The 19,228-nt window shown below is 32.6% G+C and overlaps 1 protein-coding gene across 1 annotated transcript in view; it reads right to left on the minus strand.

Annotated features, from left to right (window-relative positions):
* The window catches only part of LOC123666609, a 113,224-nt gene that overhangs the window by 33,294 nt on the left and 60,702 nt on the right, over positions 1-19,228 (minus strand). The window contains exons 2-7 of the mRNA XM_045600707.1: positions 7,292-7,377; positions 5,732-6,623; positions 5,210-5,369; positions 4,361-4,493; positions 3,020-3,121; positions 2,567-2,633 (exon numbers count right to left, since the gene is read on the minus strand). Of these exons, the coding sequence (XP_045456663.1) occupies positions 2,567-2,633; positions 3,020-3,121; positions 4,361-4,493; positions 5,210-5,369; positions 5,732-6,581 (1,312 nt within the window). The 5' untranslated portion in view covers positions 6,582-6,623; positions 7,292-7,377. The remainder of the gene's footprint in view (positions 1-2,566; positions 2,634-3,019; positions 3,122-4,360; positions 4,494-5,209; positions 5,370-5,731; positions 6,624-7,291; positions 7,378-19,228) is intronic.

Genomic DNA, 19,228 nt, shown 5'->3' on the forward strand with positions numbered 1-19,228 from the left:
TCTAAGTTAACGCGTGCGGGTCACGGGCAGTAATGAATAAATCAAAACTACTGGATCGATTTTAATCATTTTTTCAGTGAATGACATAGGCTATAATTATATTTTATACCCGTGCGAAGCCGGAGCGGGTCGCTAGTATATTATAAATTGAATTCTCTTACACGTTATAATTAGATTTTCGTTAGTATAAGAACGAATCGATACAAGAGCTTTCATTCTATTAGAATAGAATAAAAAATCGTGCAACATTAACATCAATGTAGATGTTTTATTACAAAACAACATAGCAATTATGTTAATTTTAAATTTATAAATGTAAAAACGCCGCGTCAATTTTTTTTTGTGTTTCTATCTCAAATCGAGAGATTTGAACTCGTGATAACTTGACGTGATGTTAAAATAACACGGTTTTTATTTTAAATAGTAAAAATATGCATTTTAAAATTTAAGTACACTTTTAATCTTAAATATAAAATTCTCGTGTTACAATGTTAGTTACAATACTCCTTCGAAATGGCTGGATCGATTTTTATGAAATTTTTGTGCATATCGGGTAAGTCTGAAAATCGTCCAACATCTATTTTTCATACCCTTTAGTTATGAGAGGGGGGGGGGATAAGGGGATTAATAATATATATGGCAAAACAACGTTTTCTGGGTCAGCTCCGAATTTATTTATTAGAATTAGTAAAATCTATTGAAAATATCATTAGCTCTATAAATGAAGATGAGAATGAGATTGTGTTCAAGCAAGACTTCTTACTCTTAAGGCCATTTATATTCCATCATTTTACCTACGTTTACGGGCAACACTGCATAGTTTTTCAGCATATATTATTCCTCAATTATACTGTAATATTATATAACTACTACAATAGTGATTAGTTAATGATAATGCAAAATGAGCAGCAGCATCTTCGGTGCGACAAAGTCAACCCTGCGGTCACCAACCCGCCTGCCCAGCGTGTTGACTATGGGCAAAACACATGAGTTCACGTTATTTTTGACCAGCAGTGGACTGCGATAGGCTGAAGTGGTGATGATGATGATAATGCAAAAAAATTAGTTAACTTAGAAGCTTTAAAAAACATGACGTTCAAATCTTTCGATTTCCAGCTTTAGTAAATTTGTAAGGATATTTTTTTTAATGAAAATACCAAAGTATAATAATCTATACTCCAGCAGTTTAGGTTACAAAAGATCTGCTAAACTCCGAGACGCGGCTCTAATTATGCTAGTTCAGATAATTAAAACAATTATCGCTTAAAATGTGTCGCAGTACGAAATGCGCTGTTTCTCGTGTTTACACAATCCTGACGTTTTCTTTTATTTAGCGCCCGTGTGATCTGGTTCCGTATATTATGTAGATTAGTAGTTAAGGAATAGCTTAAAATTTTAAGTATTAATTTTATACGTTACCTATATATACACAGGTGTGTTGACGTATGGTAGATTTCAAGAAAAAATGGTAAAAATATTATCAGTAAAACATATCGATTATTAATATATCGATATTTAACTGAGGTAGGGCACAGCAGGAATTTCCTGCTCAAAATATGGAGCAGCCCGACTGGGGTAGTACCTCGACCTTACAGAAGACCACAGCTAAATAATACTGTTTTCAAGCAGTATTATGTTCCTGTTGGTGAGTAAGGTGACCAGAGCTCCTGGGGGGATTGGGGATTGGGTCGGCAACGCGCTTGCGATGCTTCTGGTGTTACAGGCGTTTATAAGCTACGGTAATCACTTACCATCAGGTGAGCCGTACGCTTGTTTGCCGACCTAGTGATATAAAAAAAAATATATATGAACGGCACAATCCATCCTGTGAGACCCAACTGCTGAACATTTTTTAACCGACTGCCAAAAAAGGAGGAGGTTCTCGATTCGACTGTATTTTTTTTATGTATGTTACTTCAGAACTTTTGATTGGGTGGACCGATTTCTGCGATTTTCTTTTTATTCGAATGGTGGTGTGTTTCATTTGGTCTCACTTAAATTTATTTGAGATGTAACAACTACTTTTCAAGTTATATCTAATAATGCGTTTTTAGTTGACTATTTTTTCGTCGACCTACGTTGTATTATACCGCATAACTTTTTACTGGGTGTACCGATTTTGATGATTTTTAATTTAATCGAAAGCTGGTGTTTATTATGTGATCACATTTAAATTTCATCGAGATCTGATAACAAATTCTTGAGTAATCTTTTATAATGCGTATTTCCTTGACTATTTTATCGTCTGCCTACGTTGTATTACTTGTCGATGTAATTGAAGTCGGTTTTTTTCGTTTGCGAGCAAATACAATTATCTATGTAGGAGAAGGATCTGACTTCAGCCTGTAATATCCCACTGCTGGGCATAGGCCTATTTCCATATGTAGGAGAAGGAACAGAGATTAATCTACCACGCTGCTTCACTGAGGGTTGGCGAATATATTCCCTACTATGAGTAACGATCGCTATCAGGTGTTTATGATATTTGATACGAACTTATTTTTTGTAATTTAGTTCGAGGAAAAGGAATGATATTTTTTCTAAGACTCTTATTTAATAAACTTACCGCTCGCCTGCAGTTTTCTCTCTTGAGAATCATCGCCGTCCATCATCGATTGTTTTTGGAAGAAATTCTAGAAACATACGACAAAATGAATATCTTTATTGTAAAAATTAGTATTTAAAATTATTATAATAGAATTATAAGTTTTATTTATTTACAAAAATGTAAAATGTAAATTAGTTCTGTGTTAAATATATAAATATAATAAATTATAATTATATATATTTTATATATTTCGCGACTTCACGATTTATAATTATTTCCTTCATTACTTCTTTCATTCAAGAACTCACACTCTCTAAATAGCAAATAAATACTAGCGAATTAAGAGCGATGTACTAATATCGGGAACGTAAATTTCAAAGTTTGTTAAAAAATTAAATTCCTGGGCTTAGTACTTACTATACAACTTAAAAGTCTACGTTTAAAGTTTTGTTTAGTTATGTAATTGCTTACCATTTGTAAATTAGCTAAGTCTTCAAGGTTCTTCCTCATTAACATGCTCTGCTGTTCGAACTCCGACACACTATTGCCGGCGCTCGATGTTGTCGACTGCTCCTATAGGACCCGATTTATTATCAATATTACAGAGAACAATGTTCTACCTACATTTTTATACTGGCAAACAAGCTTACGGTCAAGCTTTACGGTTACCTGATGATAAGCGATTACCGTAGCCTATGGACAGCTGCAACACCAGAAGCATTGCTAGCGCGTTGCCGATTATACCCTCGACCCTCTCCAGGATCTACTACTTTATTTCAATTTTTATGATTTGATATGCGTATTTTGAATTGACTGTTGTCACAGTTCACAGTGATACTGCGTTTTGCCCCAGAGATTGTGAGTTCGATTCCTGCCCAAATCGTTTGGCCACATATGCATTTAGTTACTTTATATGAATATTTATCAAAAAAAAATGTGTAGTAGCTATATCAGTCGGCTGTTACCTATGACAAAAGCATTAAGTTTCTTTTCTTAGGAACAGACGTGTGTATGTCAAAGATACTATTATCATTAAAATCTAAAAGGAGATGGGGACTTTTGGGCCAAAATGTAATGAGTTGAGATATTGTTTAAAAAATTGGTCATATTTTTTTATTTTAAAATATAAAATATCAGCTCAATTCTGAATCTAGACGCGGAGAAAATTGAGAAAGATAGTTTTCGTCAAATTATTTAGGTATCGATTCAACTATAATCGATTACAGAATTCAAAAAGAAAATTTTTGCACTAGTTAATTAACTTAAGATATTTAGATGCACAATTAAAGCTGTAAACAATAAATAATATTTAAATAAAGTTACATTAATATCAATTAATATGTAATAAACCGAAATGATTATCGATTTCGTATCGATTTAAAATAAATCATATTTTTAAAGACAGCTCTGACAGCTGACTAACAGTAATACTGTATCCGTCACTCGTATCGTGTTTACTGTTTTCCGATGCATTCTGAGTCCATTCCAGATATTTATTTATGGTTTCAAGTGTATATTTGTAATGAGTTTTCAAACAGTCTTCACTAAATATAACAAACATAAATGCTACAAAAACTTAGTGATCGGGTTTTTTTATAGACATTGTAACATAACCTCACTTTTACGAAAAGTCTAATAACTCCACTCTCAGATAGCTAAAATATAGATAATTTTCAGCGAGGGATCAATAACCCTAAATGCATTATTTGATACCATTTTCATTTCATTATATCCATCTCCTTTATTTCACTCCTTTGTGTCATAAACTTACTTTATAGTGAAAGTAAAACATTTTACCGAGAAGTTACTTACCTGCCCATCCGTATCTCTTGAGACGCTAAGGTCCAAAGTTTGGTCTCCATCATCAGAACTAGCTTCCTCCTCCTGACCTTGAGATCTGAGCAGCCTTAAAGACTGCTGATTGATGATTTGAAGTGCCCTTTGCCTAAAGAATAAAAGAAAAATTACCAAATATAATAATTAATAATATACTTTGTAACTTTAAATGTTGTAACTTTAAATGATAAACTGAATATTAACTGAGGTCTCAGCAGGTCTGAGGGCATAGCAGGAAATTTCCTGCTCAAAATATGTAGCAGCCGACTGAGGTAGTACTTCGACCTTACAAGATATACCTTATAGAGAAGATCACAGCTAAACAATACTATTTTCAAGCATTATTGTGTTCCTGTTTGTTAGTAAGGTAACCAGAGCTTCTGGAGCGGATTGGGGATAGGGTCGGCAATGCGCTTGCGATGTTTCTGGTGTTGCAGCCGTCTATAAGCTACGGTTATCGCTTACCATCAGATGAGCCGTACGCTTGTTTGCCGACCTAGTTGAATAAAAAAAAAAGATATTTGTCCGGATTTTAACAAATAATCTGCATGAATAGTTTCATGAAAATCGATATAGTAGTTTTAGCGTGAAAGAATAAGAAATGTCGATCCAATACGCCCATCCTTACGAATACTGACATTAAATTAAATATGAATTTATAAAAATTACGCATACACATGTTAATGACGTATTCCTCATATACAAATAATCATTACTGTATAGCTACAAAAAAAAACTAAAAGTATCAAAAATGTTCATCGCAAAGTGGAACTGCTTGAACAGCGTACTTAAGTTCTGACTCTGAATATCTCTGAATATATTCACCTCTGAGCTTCAATGTCATTGTCTGGTGTCTTCGGTGGAGTTATGTTAGTGGACCCTTCATCTTCCGTCGCTGATGATGACCTTCGGAAGCTCCTGTCAGTCCCATCTCCGGAGTCGTGTCTTCGCTTCAGGCTTAAAGGTATATGGGTGAATGGCTTACCTGGAGGATGTCATGTTCATAATTAAGTTGCTATAGATCATAGAAAAAGGCCTATTCCTTGCGTACGGGGCCTATGATTGAAAAGGAGACCTGAGCATAAACCAATGTTTAGTTTCCGTACATAGTTGTAAATGTTATAATTGTCATTTCAACTTAAATTTACATATATTTTCTTGATATTAGGCTAGCTTTGACACATTGACAATTGGTTTAATTAGTAAAATAACATTAATCTGTTTGTGTTTGATCGCTACTATAAAAAAAAAGTCGAGGAGGCCCCAAATTATTGTTGATATAGAATTACAGGCCAGTGATTCCGTAAATGACTCATAAATATACATTGATATCAAATAACATCTTACCTTGAAGAGCCTCCAACGCCCTTATCTGCCCACTTATGGCATCCGCAACTTCATTCGAAGACAGACCGTATATACCAAGCAACTCTTTCATAGTATTCATTGCGTAATCACTTAAAATCCTATTAGCAGCATTAGATGCATCTCCGTTCTGTTGAGTTTCACTCATGTCCGCGGTATCCTGGTTCTCTAGTCTCTCATTGGCATTAACATCCTGACATTTCTCATCATCAGAATCTGACTCACGTCTCCTCGGAGGCGAGTCCGTCTTTATTAACTGAGATATAGCGAATGGATTTTTGGCACAGAAAGTTTTGTTTTGTAAATTACTAAAATTTAATACTGTACGATCCTCTCTGTTCATTTGCAGGCTGTGTATGTAGGAGCGTTGAAAGGAATCAACTTTCTTCTGATCTGCTAAGCTATTTTGGTAATTCGAATCTATGTTTTCATTTGAGTCGGTGCTCAGTCGTCTACTGAGATCGACCGCACCGCCTTTTAGTAGACTAAAGTTTTTGACTCCTATTTTAGAGTAGTTCCCTACGTCTGCTTCATCCTCCACTTGATCTGGAGTTGTTCTTTCATTGCCGTTGACACTGCCTGTCTCGCAATTGGCTCCGTTGGAGTCGTCGGAGAGAGTTGTCGCGTTCGGAGCACACCTCGGCTTGAAGTTCTTCCTCTTGTTTCTTTTTGGCATATTGTAGTACGGGGACATGTCCGTGCTGTGCTCCTCTTGATGGTCCGAGTTCTCCGTGTTCCAGGACGGTCCATGGTGCAGATACAGCGGTTCCTCTGGTCCAGCCTGCAGTCTTTCGTGTATAGAATCCTGGTGAGCAGCCATCGCAGTAGTCATCTCTCTCGGTCACCTATCACCGCGACTTAAGGCGAGTCCGACCTGTGATGAAGGAACGATAATAAAGAAACGGTCACTTTCGTAAGATTACAAACAATAAAATATGAATTCAACACATTTTAGTATCCAATAATAACAGTGATTCATTTCGTTTCGATTTAAATTGAGACAATGTGTCGAGAAACAATAGTCCTTTGTTGATGCTGAGATTAGCTGAATACTGTAGAATGTTTTGATTTCATTTTAAAATTTTCTCTTCGTTGTTTGAAAATAATAAATTGGTTTCAATGATGTGTTCAGCGATTGAGGTCAGTTACCTTTGAACTTTTGCACCTATCGATTAATTGAAACTTGAATTACTTAAATATTACTATAAGATACTAGGACCTCTTGTCTATAAAGTTTACTTTACTCAAATTACGTATTAAAAATATTTTAATTAAATAACTTTTCCGGTTATCTAAAAGATTGACTTAATTGTGATATAAGCGCGTTGTTGCTGATAACGTATTATCAAAAACAACTTTTAAGTATTTGTGTATGATGCGAAATCAAACAGACAGACAATTTTTTTTTCTATCTAAAAGCTTTAAGAATTTTTAGAAATGAACTATTTAGTGAAACCTTTACTTTTTATGCACGTTATATAATTATATTTTGTTTATGTAATTTTTAATTTATAAGTGTGTAATAATTGTAATAATATTTACCAGGGAATTATGAAGTTGTGCGGTTACATCCTAGTTGGCTTAATAACTATTTATATTCAGTCTTCGAACAGCCAAAGTTTGATAACCTGCAACAAGAGAGAACATTAAACGTTTTATCAAAAAAACAAATTATTATCAATCATATTATCAAAGATATGACGGAAACTTTGTAATTTTGTAATATAAAGTAATATAAAACGTGTAGGTAGATAATTACTCCACTTCGGTAATTGTATAGTATTATAAGAAACGAGATCGAGCGATTAAATATTAACAAACGTTCACGAAATATATAAAAAACATCGAACACGCCATATCTATTAGATTCGCGTAAAACGATTTCTAAATAGAACTTTATAAAAATAAATAATATTTTTTTTTTTTTTTTGGAAAAGCTAAAATTAGTTCCTATTATATGTAATATTTTTCTTTAAATAATTAACTGATTAATGTTTTAAATTATGTTGAATTAGGTGATCAAAACCCCGAAGTGGAGCAGCGTGGTAGATTAAGTTCCGATCGTTCTCCTACATGGAAAAAGAGGCCTTACAAATTATTACAGAGTGATTCAAATCAATATCAATCAAGTAATTCTTATTGAGAATGCTGTATTAAAATCAAGTATCATCGACTACCAGTTAAAAATGTTTTTGAGCTTAAGTGAATCAATAAAAAAAAGTATTGTATTAACTAATAAATACATAAATAGAACGTGTAAACTATTACTAAAAATAAAAAAAAGTAGAAAAAATATAAATCATTCCGTTTTCTAAACGAATGACGCAATAGTGTAATTTAAAAATAATAATACCGTAAAAAAAACCTATACGAGTATATAAAGTATCACGCATTCATCAACTCGCTATGAAATTAATTATATTCAACATATTAGATCTATTTTTGAGAAAACGAGCTGTGAGCGTGTCGATAAAAAAAAGATAAACTTGTATTCATGTTGAAATAAGTAACGTTGGTGTACAATTACTTGTTAAAAACTTACGGCCTTCGAGCGCCGTTACAAGCTTATAGCTAATCAGACGTTATCTCTGCTGCATGATGATTCTTACAATTTTCCAACACTTTATACTTAATTTTTATTTATAAAGGATTATAAAAAATATAATGTAACGGAAATAGATTTGGTTCTTGATTCATAATTCAGTTTTTTTAAACCATTTAAAAGCTTTGTAATGTTTTCTATTACTTTCTAGAAATGATTAGAAATATTTTTGTATGTTACGAAATGTAAAGTTAAGTTGTCGCACGTAAATTGTATAATAAACGAATTTATTTTTACTTATAATTAAAAGAATTTTGTTTACAGTAAAAGATAATTATAATAAGTATTGTGAATGGCATATCTACAAAGATACAAATAAGATTTATTGCTATGTACATATATAAAAATCACGTTTTCGTTACATTCGTAACAATAAATTTAGATTGGTCTTAATACGGATATAATAATTACATTCGAAGTATTTAAATGTTCTTAAAGAGATTAATATCTATTTAGGATTCCGCGGTCGAATAATAATTTTATTATTTTAGTAACAATTTGTAAATGTATATAATTATATATATCGTTAAGCTTTGTACCTGATACGTTAGTTGCTGATAAAACTACCTGATGTATAACAATATCTAACAGATTAAAATTTATAACATATTGCTTCTACTATTTAGGTAACAATTTATAAATCTAGTTAGTTATATATATCGCTAAACTTAGTGCCTGATACGTCAGTTGCTGATAAAACTATCCGATATATAAAAGTATCCAAACATTAAAATTTATAACATATTTATTTAATTATCTACACTTCAACTGTAAGATATTTTTATTCGCAACTTTTAAATACACATACAGTAATTTATTAGAAACAGAATTTGTTACTAAGGAATTAGTTAACCTCCTTATGATAAAGCTTATCAGTAACTTACGTTCTAGATAAACTTTAGCTGTACCATTTTAATTTACTTCGAATGTTACAGCATATTTAGCTTTTTTGTGACATAAAGTTTTTAGCAATATAAATGACTTAATTGACGGTAATTAACAATTAATTAATTAATCCCATTAACTTAAACGCTCGCCAAAAAGTTAAGTAACGAATTTCCGTTTATTTTTTTACGATTATTAAGTAGGCTTAACACGAGATCTCAAGATAGAACAATTATATATCTATAATCAATTAAATCATAATAAAATTATGAAATTAGTTATTTTTATTAACTGTTAAAAATTACAAATTTTTTTAATTTTTAACACGATGTCAAATAGTATAACAGGTTTAACAGTTTTTAGTGTTCGACAAAAAATGTAGGATTTTTTGTCGAGTGTTCTTTAAACATTTGATCATTTTTCCGAGCAAAGAATTATTTTAGTATATAAAAAACATTAAAATGATGTATGATGTTGTTTAAAATTTGTGTTGTTTGTTATTTTTTGTTTTGCGAATTTTGTTTTATTAAGTTATTATAGACGTGTGTGTGTGTGTGTGTGTGTGTGTGTGTGTGTGTGTGTGTGTGTGTGTGTGTGTTCCTCAAGATTGTTGAGATAATACAGTTACTATGAGAGAGTGTGTTTTTTTTAAGTAAACTTTGAATTTAACTACGTACACAACGTACTGACCACATTTTTAGTGTAGTGTTTTGTTGTTTCGTAATAAAATTATTGAGTAATTTTAAATGTCTATCTATAATAATAGTGTAATCTTTTATTTTGAGATGATTGAAAATCAGTTTAACAATTAGGTGATGAAAATATATACAAATATATTGTTGTTGTATTGGTGCTGCATTGTTGTTACTTTCCACTGTCATAATAGTTTACTTTTAAATAAAAGAAACTCTTTAGGCTTATAAAATAAGCTTATTTCATTATTAAGAAAATTATTGAGTAATATTTAACTGTACTAATAATAAGAAAGTATTACATACAAGCAGATCAAGTTGCATCATAGTTTACAGTCAAATAATAACAAAACGGGTTCGTAAAATTATAACGATTGACACATATCGATAAAAGCCCGTCTCCAGTTGTCACATCGCACAACTCGACATCGACAACGTACAAATGTCAACGTGTCACGTCACTAGTTTCTCAGAAACAATAGAGGGATATATTTTTGTATATGATTGGTTAGTTTGATTGAAGGTTGTCTGTTCTCAAGGTAGTCAGTCAACTTAATTTTTGTGTTATAGGTAACAGTCGGCTGATACAGACACACATTTTTTATAAATATACACAAATAAATATATATAACACCCAGATTCCGAGCGAGAATCGAAACCCTGGAGCAAAAAGCAAGGTGCGCTAACGGGCTAGCCAAAAATTATAAATATATTTAGCTACTATCAATGCTTTTACTAATTCCGGACTTTCCGCGACTGTTATACGATGATGTCGACTGCGATCATGGCGTCTGTAACGTCGTTGAAATATCGGGACTCAAAATGTCAATCGCAGTTTGTCCCATAAAACAAATAATGTATAAATAATCGTCAGGTCCAGTATCGATGAGGAAAAATGTAATTTTGGAAAAATCTTCAAGTTTAATATCCATATAATTAAAAAAAATTGATACGTTTATCGATTGAGAAGTCGAGAATAAATCTGTCGCTACCCGATATACGATAGCCAAACTTATCGAATATTTAGTCTTCATTTCAAAGGTAAAATTGGTTACTCATATTTCAACATTCAAATTAATTAAATAGATATTTAAGTAGTAAGTTTTTGTTCAATTGATTTAGTCATGAATTATATACCTATATGAAATATTTCCTTACGATGTGGTCATCACGCAACGGTCACAGCTCTGGTTTGTGGCTGTTGCGGGTTCGATCCTCGCTTATGACAAACATTTGTATTGGTCATATAGATGTTTACCGTGGTCAGGGTTTTTGTGCAGTCCTTGTGGGTCTGCCCACTCCCAGTTGTTATCATGTACATATACTGATAGCGATCGTTACTCATAGCAGGGAATATATCCGCGAACCCGCATTGGAGCAGCGCGGTGGATTAAGCTCTGATCCTTCTCCTACATGGGGAAAAAGGCCTATGCCCAGTAGTGGGATATTACATGCTGCAGCGTGGTCATCGTATCTTTATAGTAAATTCTAATATTTAACAGGAAAATTCGCTGTCTTAAATATGTTCAATTTAAATTACCCTAAATATGGAATTTAAATCCGAAATATATCTTTAACAATAATAAAAGTAAAGCTTTAATTGATGGTGGCAGCAGACTATCAATTAACAGTTTTGTTTCTGATAGCCTCCACAAGAAAATACTAAAAAAAATTATAGGAAAAATATCACAGCTACACTGTGATCGATTAACTGACTCACTTAAGCCGAATCTTAGTTTAAAAAATGTAATTATTTTAACAGAAGGAAGCTACATTATTTAGAAGTAACGTAAGGTATCTTTCAATATCACAGTAACGACACGACAGCCTATTGTAGCTAGTGCTGGACATAGGCCTCCCCAAGATCACGCCAGACATTACGGCGCGAACTCATGTGTTTTGCCCACAGTCACCACGGCTGTTTGTGTGGCTATATTCTTTACTGTCGTAACCACACAGCAAAAATATAACGTAAGTAGTTGAAAAAATTGTCAATTAAAGAAGCATTATTAGGGATAATCGAAACATTACTCGTCAAATCTCGGTCAGATTTAAATAGGACCTCATGATGAGCAGCAACACGTATGAACTAATTATTTACACGCGGTTACCATCTGAGTTAATTTGAGGAAAAAACGTACATTAAAATATTATATAGCCTATATAGCCTTTCTCTGTAAATAAACTAATCAGCACAAAAATATTTTTTTTAATTCGAACCAATAGTTCCTGAGATAAGCGCGCTTAAACAAAAAACAAGCTTTTTAGCTTTATAATCTAGTATATAAAATTCTCGTGTCGCGGTGTTTGTAGTTAAACTCCTCCGAAACGGCTTGACCGATTCTCATGAAATTTTGTGTGCATATTGGGTATGTCTGAGAATCGAACAACATCTATTTTTTATTCCCCTAAGTTATGAGGGGAGGGGAGAAGGTTAATAAAATATATGGCAAAACAACGTTTGCGGGGTCAGCTAGTATTAGTAGGTATAGATATAAGATTTCAATAGTACACATTAATTATACCTTTACATTTAGAACGTAATCTTTTCTCTTTGCAATCAAAAGATATATTTACTTTTATGTCAGAGCCTTGAATTTGTAACAAAGTCATTGTGTACCGAACAAAAAGTGCAAAGGCATTGTCTCAATAAATAATGTTATGTAAAGTGTTAAAAGGTCATTTAGTTGTAATTCAGTGACGAAATCATTGCGTGCAAAATTTAGAAAGGGAATTTTATTTTTCAATTCTCAATATTAAATCAGAAACGGAAAGCGAATTATTGATGAGATAACTTAAGAAAGATGAAAATAATGTGGGTAAATTTCTAACCTACTTCAAAAAGCACTTATTAATAGAACTAGGTCGACAAACAACGGCTTACCTGATGGTATGCGATTACCGTGGCTAATAGATGGCTGCCTACAACACCAGAAGTATCGCAAGCACGTTGCCGACTATCCCTGTCCCTCCCCAGGAGCTCTGGCCACCATACTCACCATAAGAACATAACTCTACATTGACATAACCAGATTAAAAAGTATAAGTAAAAGTAGTATTTTTTTTATTTTATCTCTCTATTTAAATATACAATCAATTTATCGTTATTTTTTATAAAAATACTAGCTGATTTGCCAAATGTTGTCTTGCTGCTAAACGCTACTTAAAAATAGGGGTTGGTGGTAGAAGGGTGAAAATTTAGGGTTGTGTGTATTTTTCAACGCCAAATCACAATAAAATAAAAAATAAATAATTTATCTAAAAATTAAAAAAAAAATAGTGGTGGACTACCCTTAACATTTAGCGGGATGAAAAATAAATGTTGTTCGATTCTTAGACCTACCCGATATGCACACAAAATTTCTTGAGAATCGGTCAAGCCGGTTCGGAGGAGTTTCTACAAACACCGCGACATGAGAATTTTAGATATAAGATTTCATGGGTTATTAAACGTAAAACATTAAAAGAAGTTACAAAATTATTTTATACATTTTCTGAAATATATTTAGATACCCTCACATTCAGTACAATATTTACTGACGACATAAAATTTAAGGGCTTATTCTTCCTTCAAATATATTTGACATTTTTTATCACAAGATTAAACAATAAATAAAAATATCTTTTAAGCCGTATATTTTATGAAAATTAAACAGAAAACTCCGCCTATTAAGCAACTTCCGTCGTTCGGCCATCTTGTACGCCATGTTGGACCCGATCAATATTAATAATGCGCCCGCGCATGTAATTGTGACGGTTTTATTGTTATTATTGGATATTGTTTGGACCAAGGTTGGTGCAAAAAAGGCTTGTTTAACATTTATGGTCGCGGTTAACACTTTTATGGATTTACTTCGGTCGTACGTGCTGAGGATAATGCGGCCCTTCGGATTGGTCTAGTGTTATAAGTCACCAATTAGATTATAAGTCTTAATAAGTGATGTGTCAGTAGTTTTTACGATGTTGAGTAAATAGAGTTTATAGGTCGTAATTTATAAGTTATAAGTATGAGTTGACTTATAATGTAATAATGAGACTATTATATTCTTAAGTTGGTTACGGCTATTGAGGTAAAATGTCGAAAATATATGCATCCAAAATGAACTTACATTTTAATTTATCCAAGAATCAATTCCAATTATTATGATGTTTTGATATTCGTTTGTCTACGTATGTATATGTTTTAAAACAGAATTTGAATCTACACAAACAAACATAAACTGGTACCAACAATATTATTAGATAATATTAGGTTATGTTTTATTGGTTTTTTTAGGTATGTTGTATTGGTTGTGGTAACCATACCACTTATAATAATCATCATCATCATCACTTCACATTTCAAACCCTGCAGTTAGATGGTTATCCCGCCATCAGACGGCTTTTAAAGTTCTAACGTGGCAGTGGGACTGTGTTATCCCTAAGTCGCCTCTTACGACACCCACCAAAGAGAGAGGGGGTGGCTATATTCTTAATTCCGTAACCACACAGAAAATCTGCTGTTTGTTTGCTGTGTGGTTACGGCATTAAGACATATAAATAAGAAACCACATATATAATATATTAAACAGCCTATTTTTAGACTAAGTCTATAGACTTAAGCCTATCTTAATATATATAAATTACGCGTCACGTTGTTTGTCCGCGACGGACTCCTAAATTACTTAACCGATTTTAATCAAATTTGCACACCGTAGGCAGTTTGATCCAACTTGAAAGAGAGGCTATAATTTTATTTCACTATATATAATATATGTATTTATTATATTCAAGAAATAAGGCGGTACGAAGTTCGCCAAGTCGGTCAGTAGGCTATAAAACATCACGCGTTTGTAAAAGTATTCTATGTATATTATAATAAGTGTCAAAATTTGATACGAGTGAAGCTATATGAGTCATCCAATTAATAATAAAACTAATGAAAATAAAGCCAAACATTTATTCCTGTAAACGCATACGTTTCAGTTTCTTAAATTTCCACTTAAAACCGAATCTTAATCGCTACAATTCTTCATTTGCATTTATTTACACTTATTATGAATCTTATTTTTTTCGTATTAAGGGTTAATTTCGTTCGCCAATTAATTAACTGTCGACTTTGATGTTTGATATGAACTTCTTAGAATATACTTAAGGTCCCCTTAATGTAACAATAACATTACTGCGTTTATTTCTCGGGTGTCCGGTTACAATGATTAGTGTCGATTCGCGGATATGCGTACGATATTCTCGTTGATCGTGGTGGGTCTTGAGATGTCCTACTAATCGATTTTTTTTTGGCATAGGTGTCACAGTATTCAACCAAAAATTGAAATGATTTTGAAAATTAAATTACATAGTTTGATGTACAAGTACTTATGATGATTTTGATGAAATCTGTGTATGTTTTAATAAATAATTAATAGTTGAGATAAGGATTATCGTGGGCGATACAAGACGCAAGCTTCGCAATACTTCAGTCTAGAAACTCAACGGATTATCTTACAATAACAAACTCGACAAATTCCACACGAGAGAAATTCCTGCTGTATGAACACACAAATACTTCGAGTGTTCTATTTCATAAACAAATTCACTTTACAGCTGAAATATCATATTATTTTATAAATATTTATTTAAAGACGCGACCAAAGTGTTAAACAAGCAATAAACAAATTTCATTCGACACCGAAAAGGTTTAATCAATTTTAAAAAATCCGAAGGCATTCACATCTAATAAATTAAAAAAAAAAAGTTCTGGTCGAGAAATGATTAAAACGACAAAATAAACGGTGGTAGTCAGCCAAAAAAAAGGTTTTAAAAATACAAATAAAAGAATGGATTCCTTAAGATAATGCTTATTCATTCCACATTTAAAATCAAATTTTCAAATAAAGGCGAGGCGGCCGATCGAGCGTGATCGAGAGAGACGGAGATAGAACTAGCAGTGTGTTAAAGGGAGATAGATAGCGTAATATGATTGACAGCTGAGAACGGTTAGCCTTGAAATATTTGAAACATTATATTATTATAAAGTACACTATCTTCGTTCAACACACGAGTAGAGTGGCCATTTGTGTAGTACGAGTAAAAGCTCGATAACGAGCTTTTTATTACTTACATCTGGCATCTGTTGGTTGTTTAACTTTATTTCAGTTTTGGTGTACATTGTTTTATTGAAATATAATATAATATTATATATATACTATTATTTCAAATATTTTTTAAGTAAATTTTTTAGTAATTTTTTAAAATATTATTTTTTATTGTTTGGTGGACATATTTTCTTTTTCATGAAATTTGCAGAATATATTTTTTTGTTTACAGTGTCTTAAGTGTCCAATTCGCTCGTAAGCGAGCCTCTCATTACCCGTATGTATAATGACGGCGGTCGTCGCCGCTAGATGTTCGTTTCTAAAAACGTCGAGTTTCTCTGGAACACGTTTTAAATCATAATTCGAACGCCATTTTTGAATTTAGAACGTTGACTTTTTAAAGTTTTGTTCTGTGACTGGTAAATATGTTTGAGTAAGTTTTAAATTTAGAATAGAGATTACACGGCACGTTTATATCGTTCGATTTTTAAAATAAATGTTTATCACTCGTAAGCGCTTTTGTAATTATCGTAGCGTAACAACGCGAGTTGAGCGTTTTTTTTTTCAATATTTTTTTTTACCATCGTACGTGCTTTTGGACATAAGTATAATATTACTTCTACGCTTTGACAGCGTTTAATAGATTAGCTTCGGTATTCGGTACGGATAGTTACCCACTTAGAATTCGATAAGGTATGTTATCTCTGTTCTTACGCTTATATGTTTAATTGTTGGCATCTGAATTTTTTAATCGTTTCCAATTACGTAATCGGTTGAGTAATACGATAATTAAATCATGTGGATATCTGGTAACATTTTTTTATAGGACGGTTTTTTATATATTTTTTTTATTAAATGTATAATAATTAGTTTTGTGTCGAATGGCCATTTGCTTATACGTCATATGAACAATTTAAAATTCCCGGAAATATTGTTTTGCAATAGCTCGTAGAAGCTCGCGAACATCCGCTTCCGTGTAGAACGTAGAGCTACGAATCTCGTAGACACTACCTATAACCAATAAAAGTTGACTTTTAAATCAGGTATTCTACGAAAACACCCATAAAATGCTAAATTTACAACCGTTTACTATAAATATAGTATTAAATAAAACTTAAATAAATTTTACATAAATATACAAAATATGGATATAAATTTTAATGGCCTTTAAATCGAATATAAACTATGAAATCGAAAGATGTCAGCCCTAAATCAACACATCAACAAATTTATTCACATGTAAGTGTTTGGATATCGAAACGGGCGCTAATCTGTTTTATCGGTGACTTTTACGGCCTATAACGATCTCGAGGCGCTCTTGAGACGTTCGATTTTTAAAAATAATTACAATACTTATTAAAATATGACATTTCGAACCATGACATTAAAAGTTACCTTTTTAAACTTTTTAAATTGTTTTAATGGACAAATGATTAGTAATTTTCGTGATTAATTTTTTATGATGACATTTAAGAACCCAAACAAAATATTTTTAAGTCCTATCAAACCAATCAAGCAATCAATACGGGTAAAATTTTAAAAAATAAAATCTGTATTTTTATCTAATAATAATAAATAATAATAATAAATTATAAAATAAGTACTAATGAAGATACTTAATAAAAAAATTAAGTCTTTAAAAGGAATTGCAATCTTTTAAGTTCGATATCGTATTTTGAGCAAAACTTGATGAAATAATAGTATTTTTAACAAAAAATTTTTAATGCATTATCTATAATAATATATATAAAAGCGAAAGGTCACTCACTCATCACGAAATCTCCGAAACTATAACACCTACAAACTTGAAATTTGGCAGGTAGGCTCCTTATAAGACGTAGGCATCCGCTAAGAACGGATTTTACGAAACTCGACCCCTAAGGGGGTAAAACGGGGGTTGGAAGTTTGTATGAAAGTCCTATGTTTTTGAAGTAAGAGACTTGACATTTAAAATGTATGCTCTACAGATGGTGATAAGGTGTCCAAATAATTTATCTTTAGAAATCAACTCCCTTTTGGGGTTAAAACGGGGGATGGTAGGTTGACTCACTCATCACAAAATCTCCGAAACTATAACACCTACAAACTTGAAATTTGGCAGATAGGCTTTTTATAGTTCGTAGCCATTCGCTAAGAACGGATTTTACGAAATTCGACCCCTAAGGGGATAAAACGGGGGTTGGAAGTTTGTATGAAAGTCCAATGTTTTTGAAGTAAAAGACTTGAAATTTAAAATGTACGCTCTTTAAATGGTGAGAAGGTGTCCAAATAATGTATCCATAGAAATCAATCTTTTTTGGGGTTAAAACGGGGTATGGTAGCTTGACTCACTCATCACGAAATCTCCGAAACTATAACAGCTACAAACTTGAAATTTGGCAGGTAGGTTTCTTATACGGTGTAGACATCCGCTAGGAACGAATTTTATGAAACTCGACCTCTAAGGAATAATGCATCGTAATGTATATAAAAGAAAAAGGTCACTAACTCACTCATCACGAGAACTCAAAAACCGCTGGATGGTCCATCCATCCAGGATGGACAAAGATGAAATTTGGCAGGGAGGTAGATTATAGGTAGTAGACGTCCGCTAAGAACGGATTTTGCGATATTTTACCGCTAAGGGGGTTTAATTGGGTTGATAGTTTGTATGAAACATATACAGCAGGGTCGGTTTAAAGGAAAATAGCCGCGTTTGCAACCCTATGCGTTCAAGAAACATTTATATTGATCGCCTTTAAATAGTACAAAAAAAAATATTTTTTACAATATCCAACCTTTACGTTACTATAATACTTTTTTATTTACCCCTGTCGTCACGGAGTCACGGAGGAGCGTGCGTTACGCTATTCCGTGGCATATATTTACGTAGAACCATATTAAAAACTAAATTGCAAGTAGAATACTTATTTTAAACATATTTACACTACAGTACTATATTATTACTACATTATTTCATGCCACAATTCTCACAAATTCAACGAACCATTTTGTTCGACGCGATGCGTGCTTCACGCGGACGTAGTCGCGGGCAACAGTTAGTGTATTATAAAACAAAATCCCAAAAATGTATGTGATTGATTCCCTCAAAATCTACTGAACGGATTTTCATGCGGTTTCACCGACGGAGAGAGGGCTTCAAGAGGAAGGTTTACGGAACGGCTAAGCCGATTTTGATGAGAGTTTCACTGGAAGTTTACCGGGAAAACGCTGTGACACACTGATT

Source organism: Melitaea cinxia, chromosome 26, assembly GCF_905220565.1.
Source record: "Melitaea cinxia chromosome 26, ilMelCinx1.1, whole genome shotgun sequence".
Lineage (NCBI taxonomy): Eukaryota > Metazoa > Arthropoda > Insecta > Lepidoptera > Nymphalidae > Melitaea > Melitaea cinxia.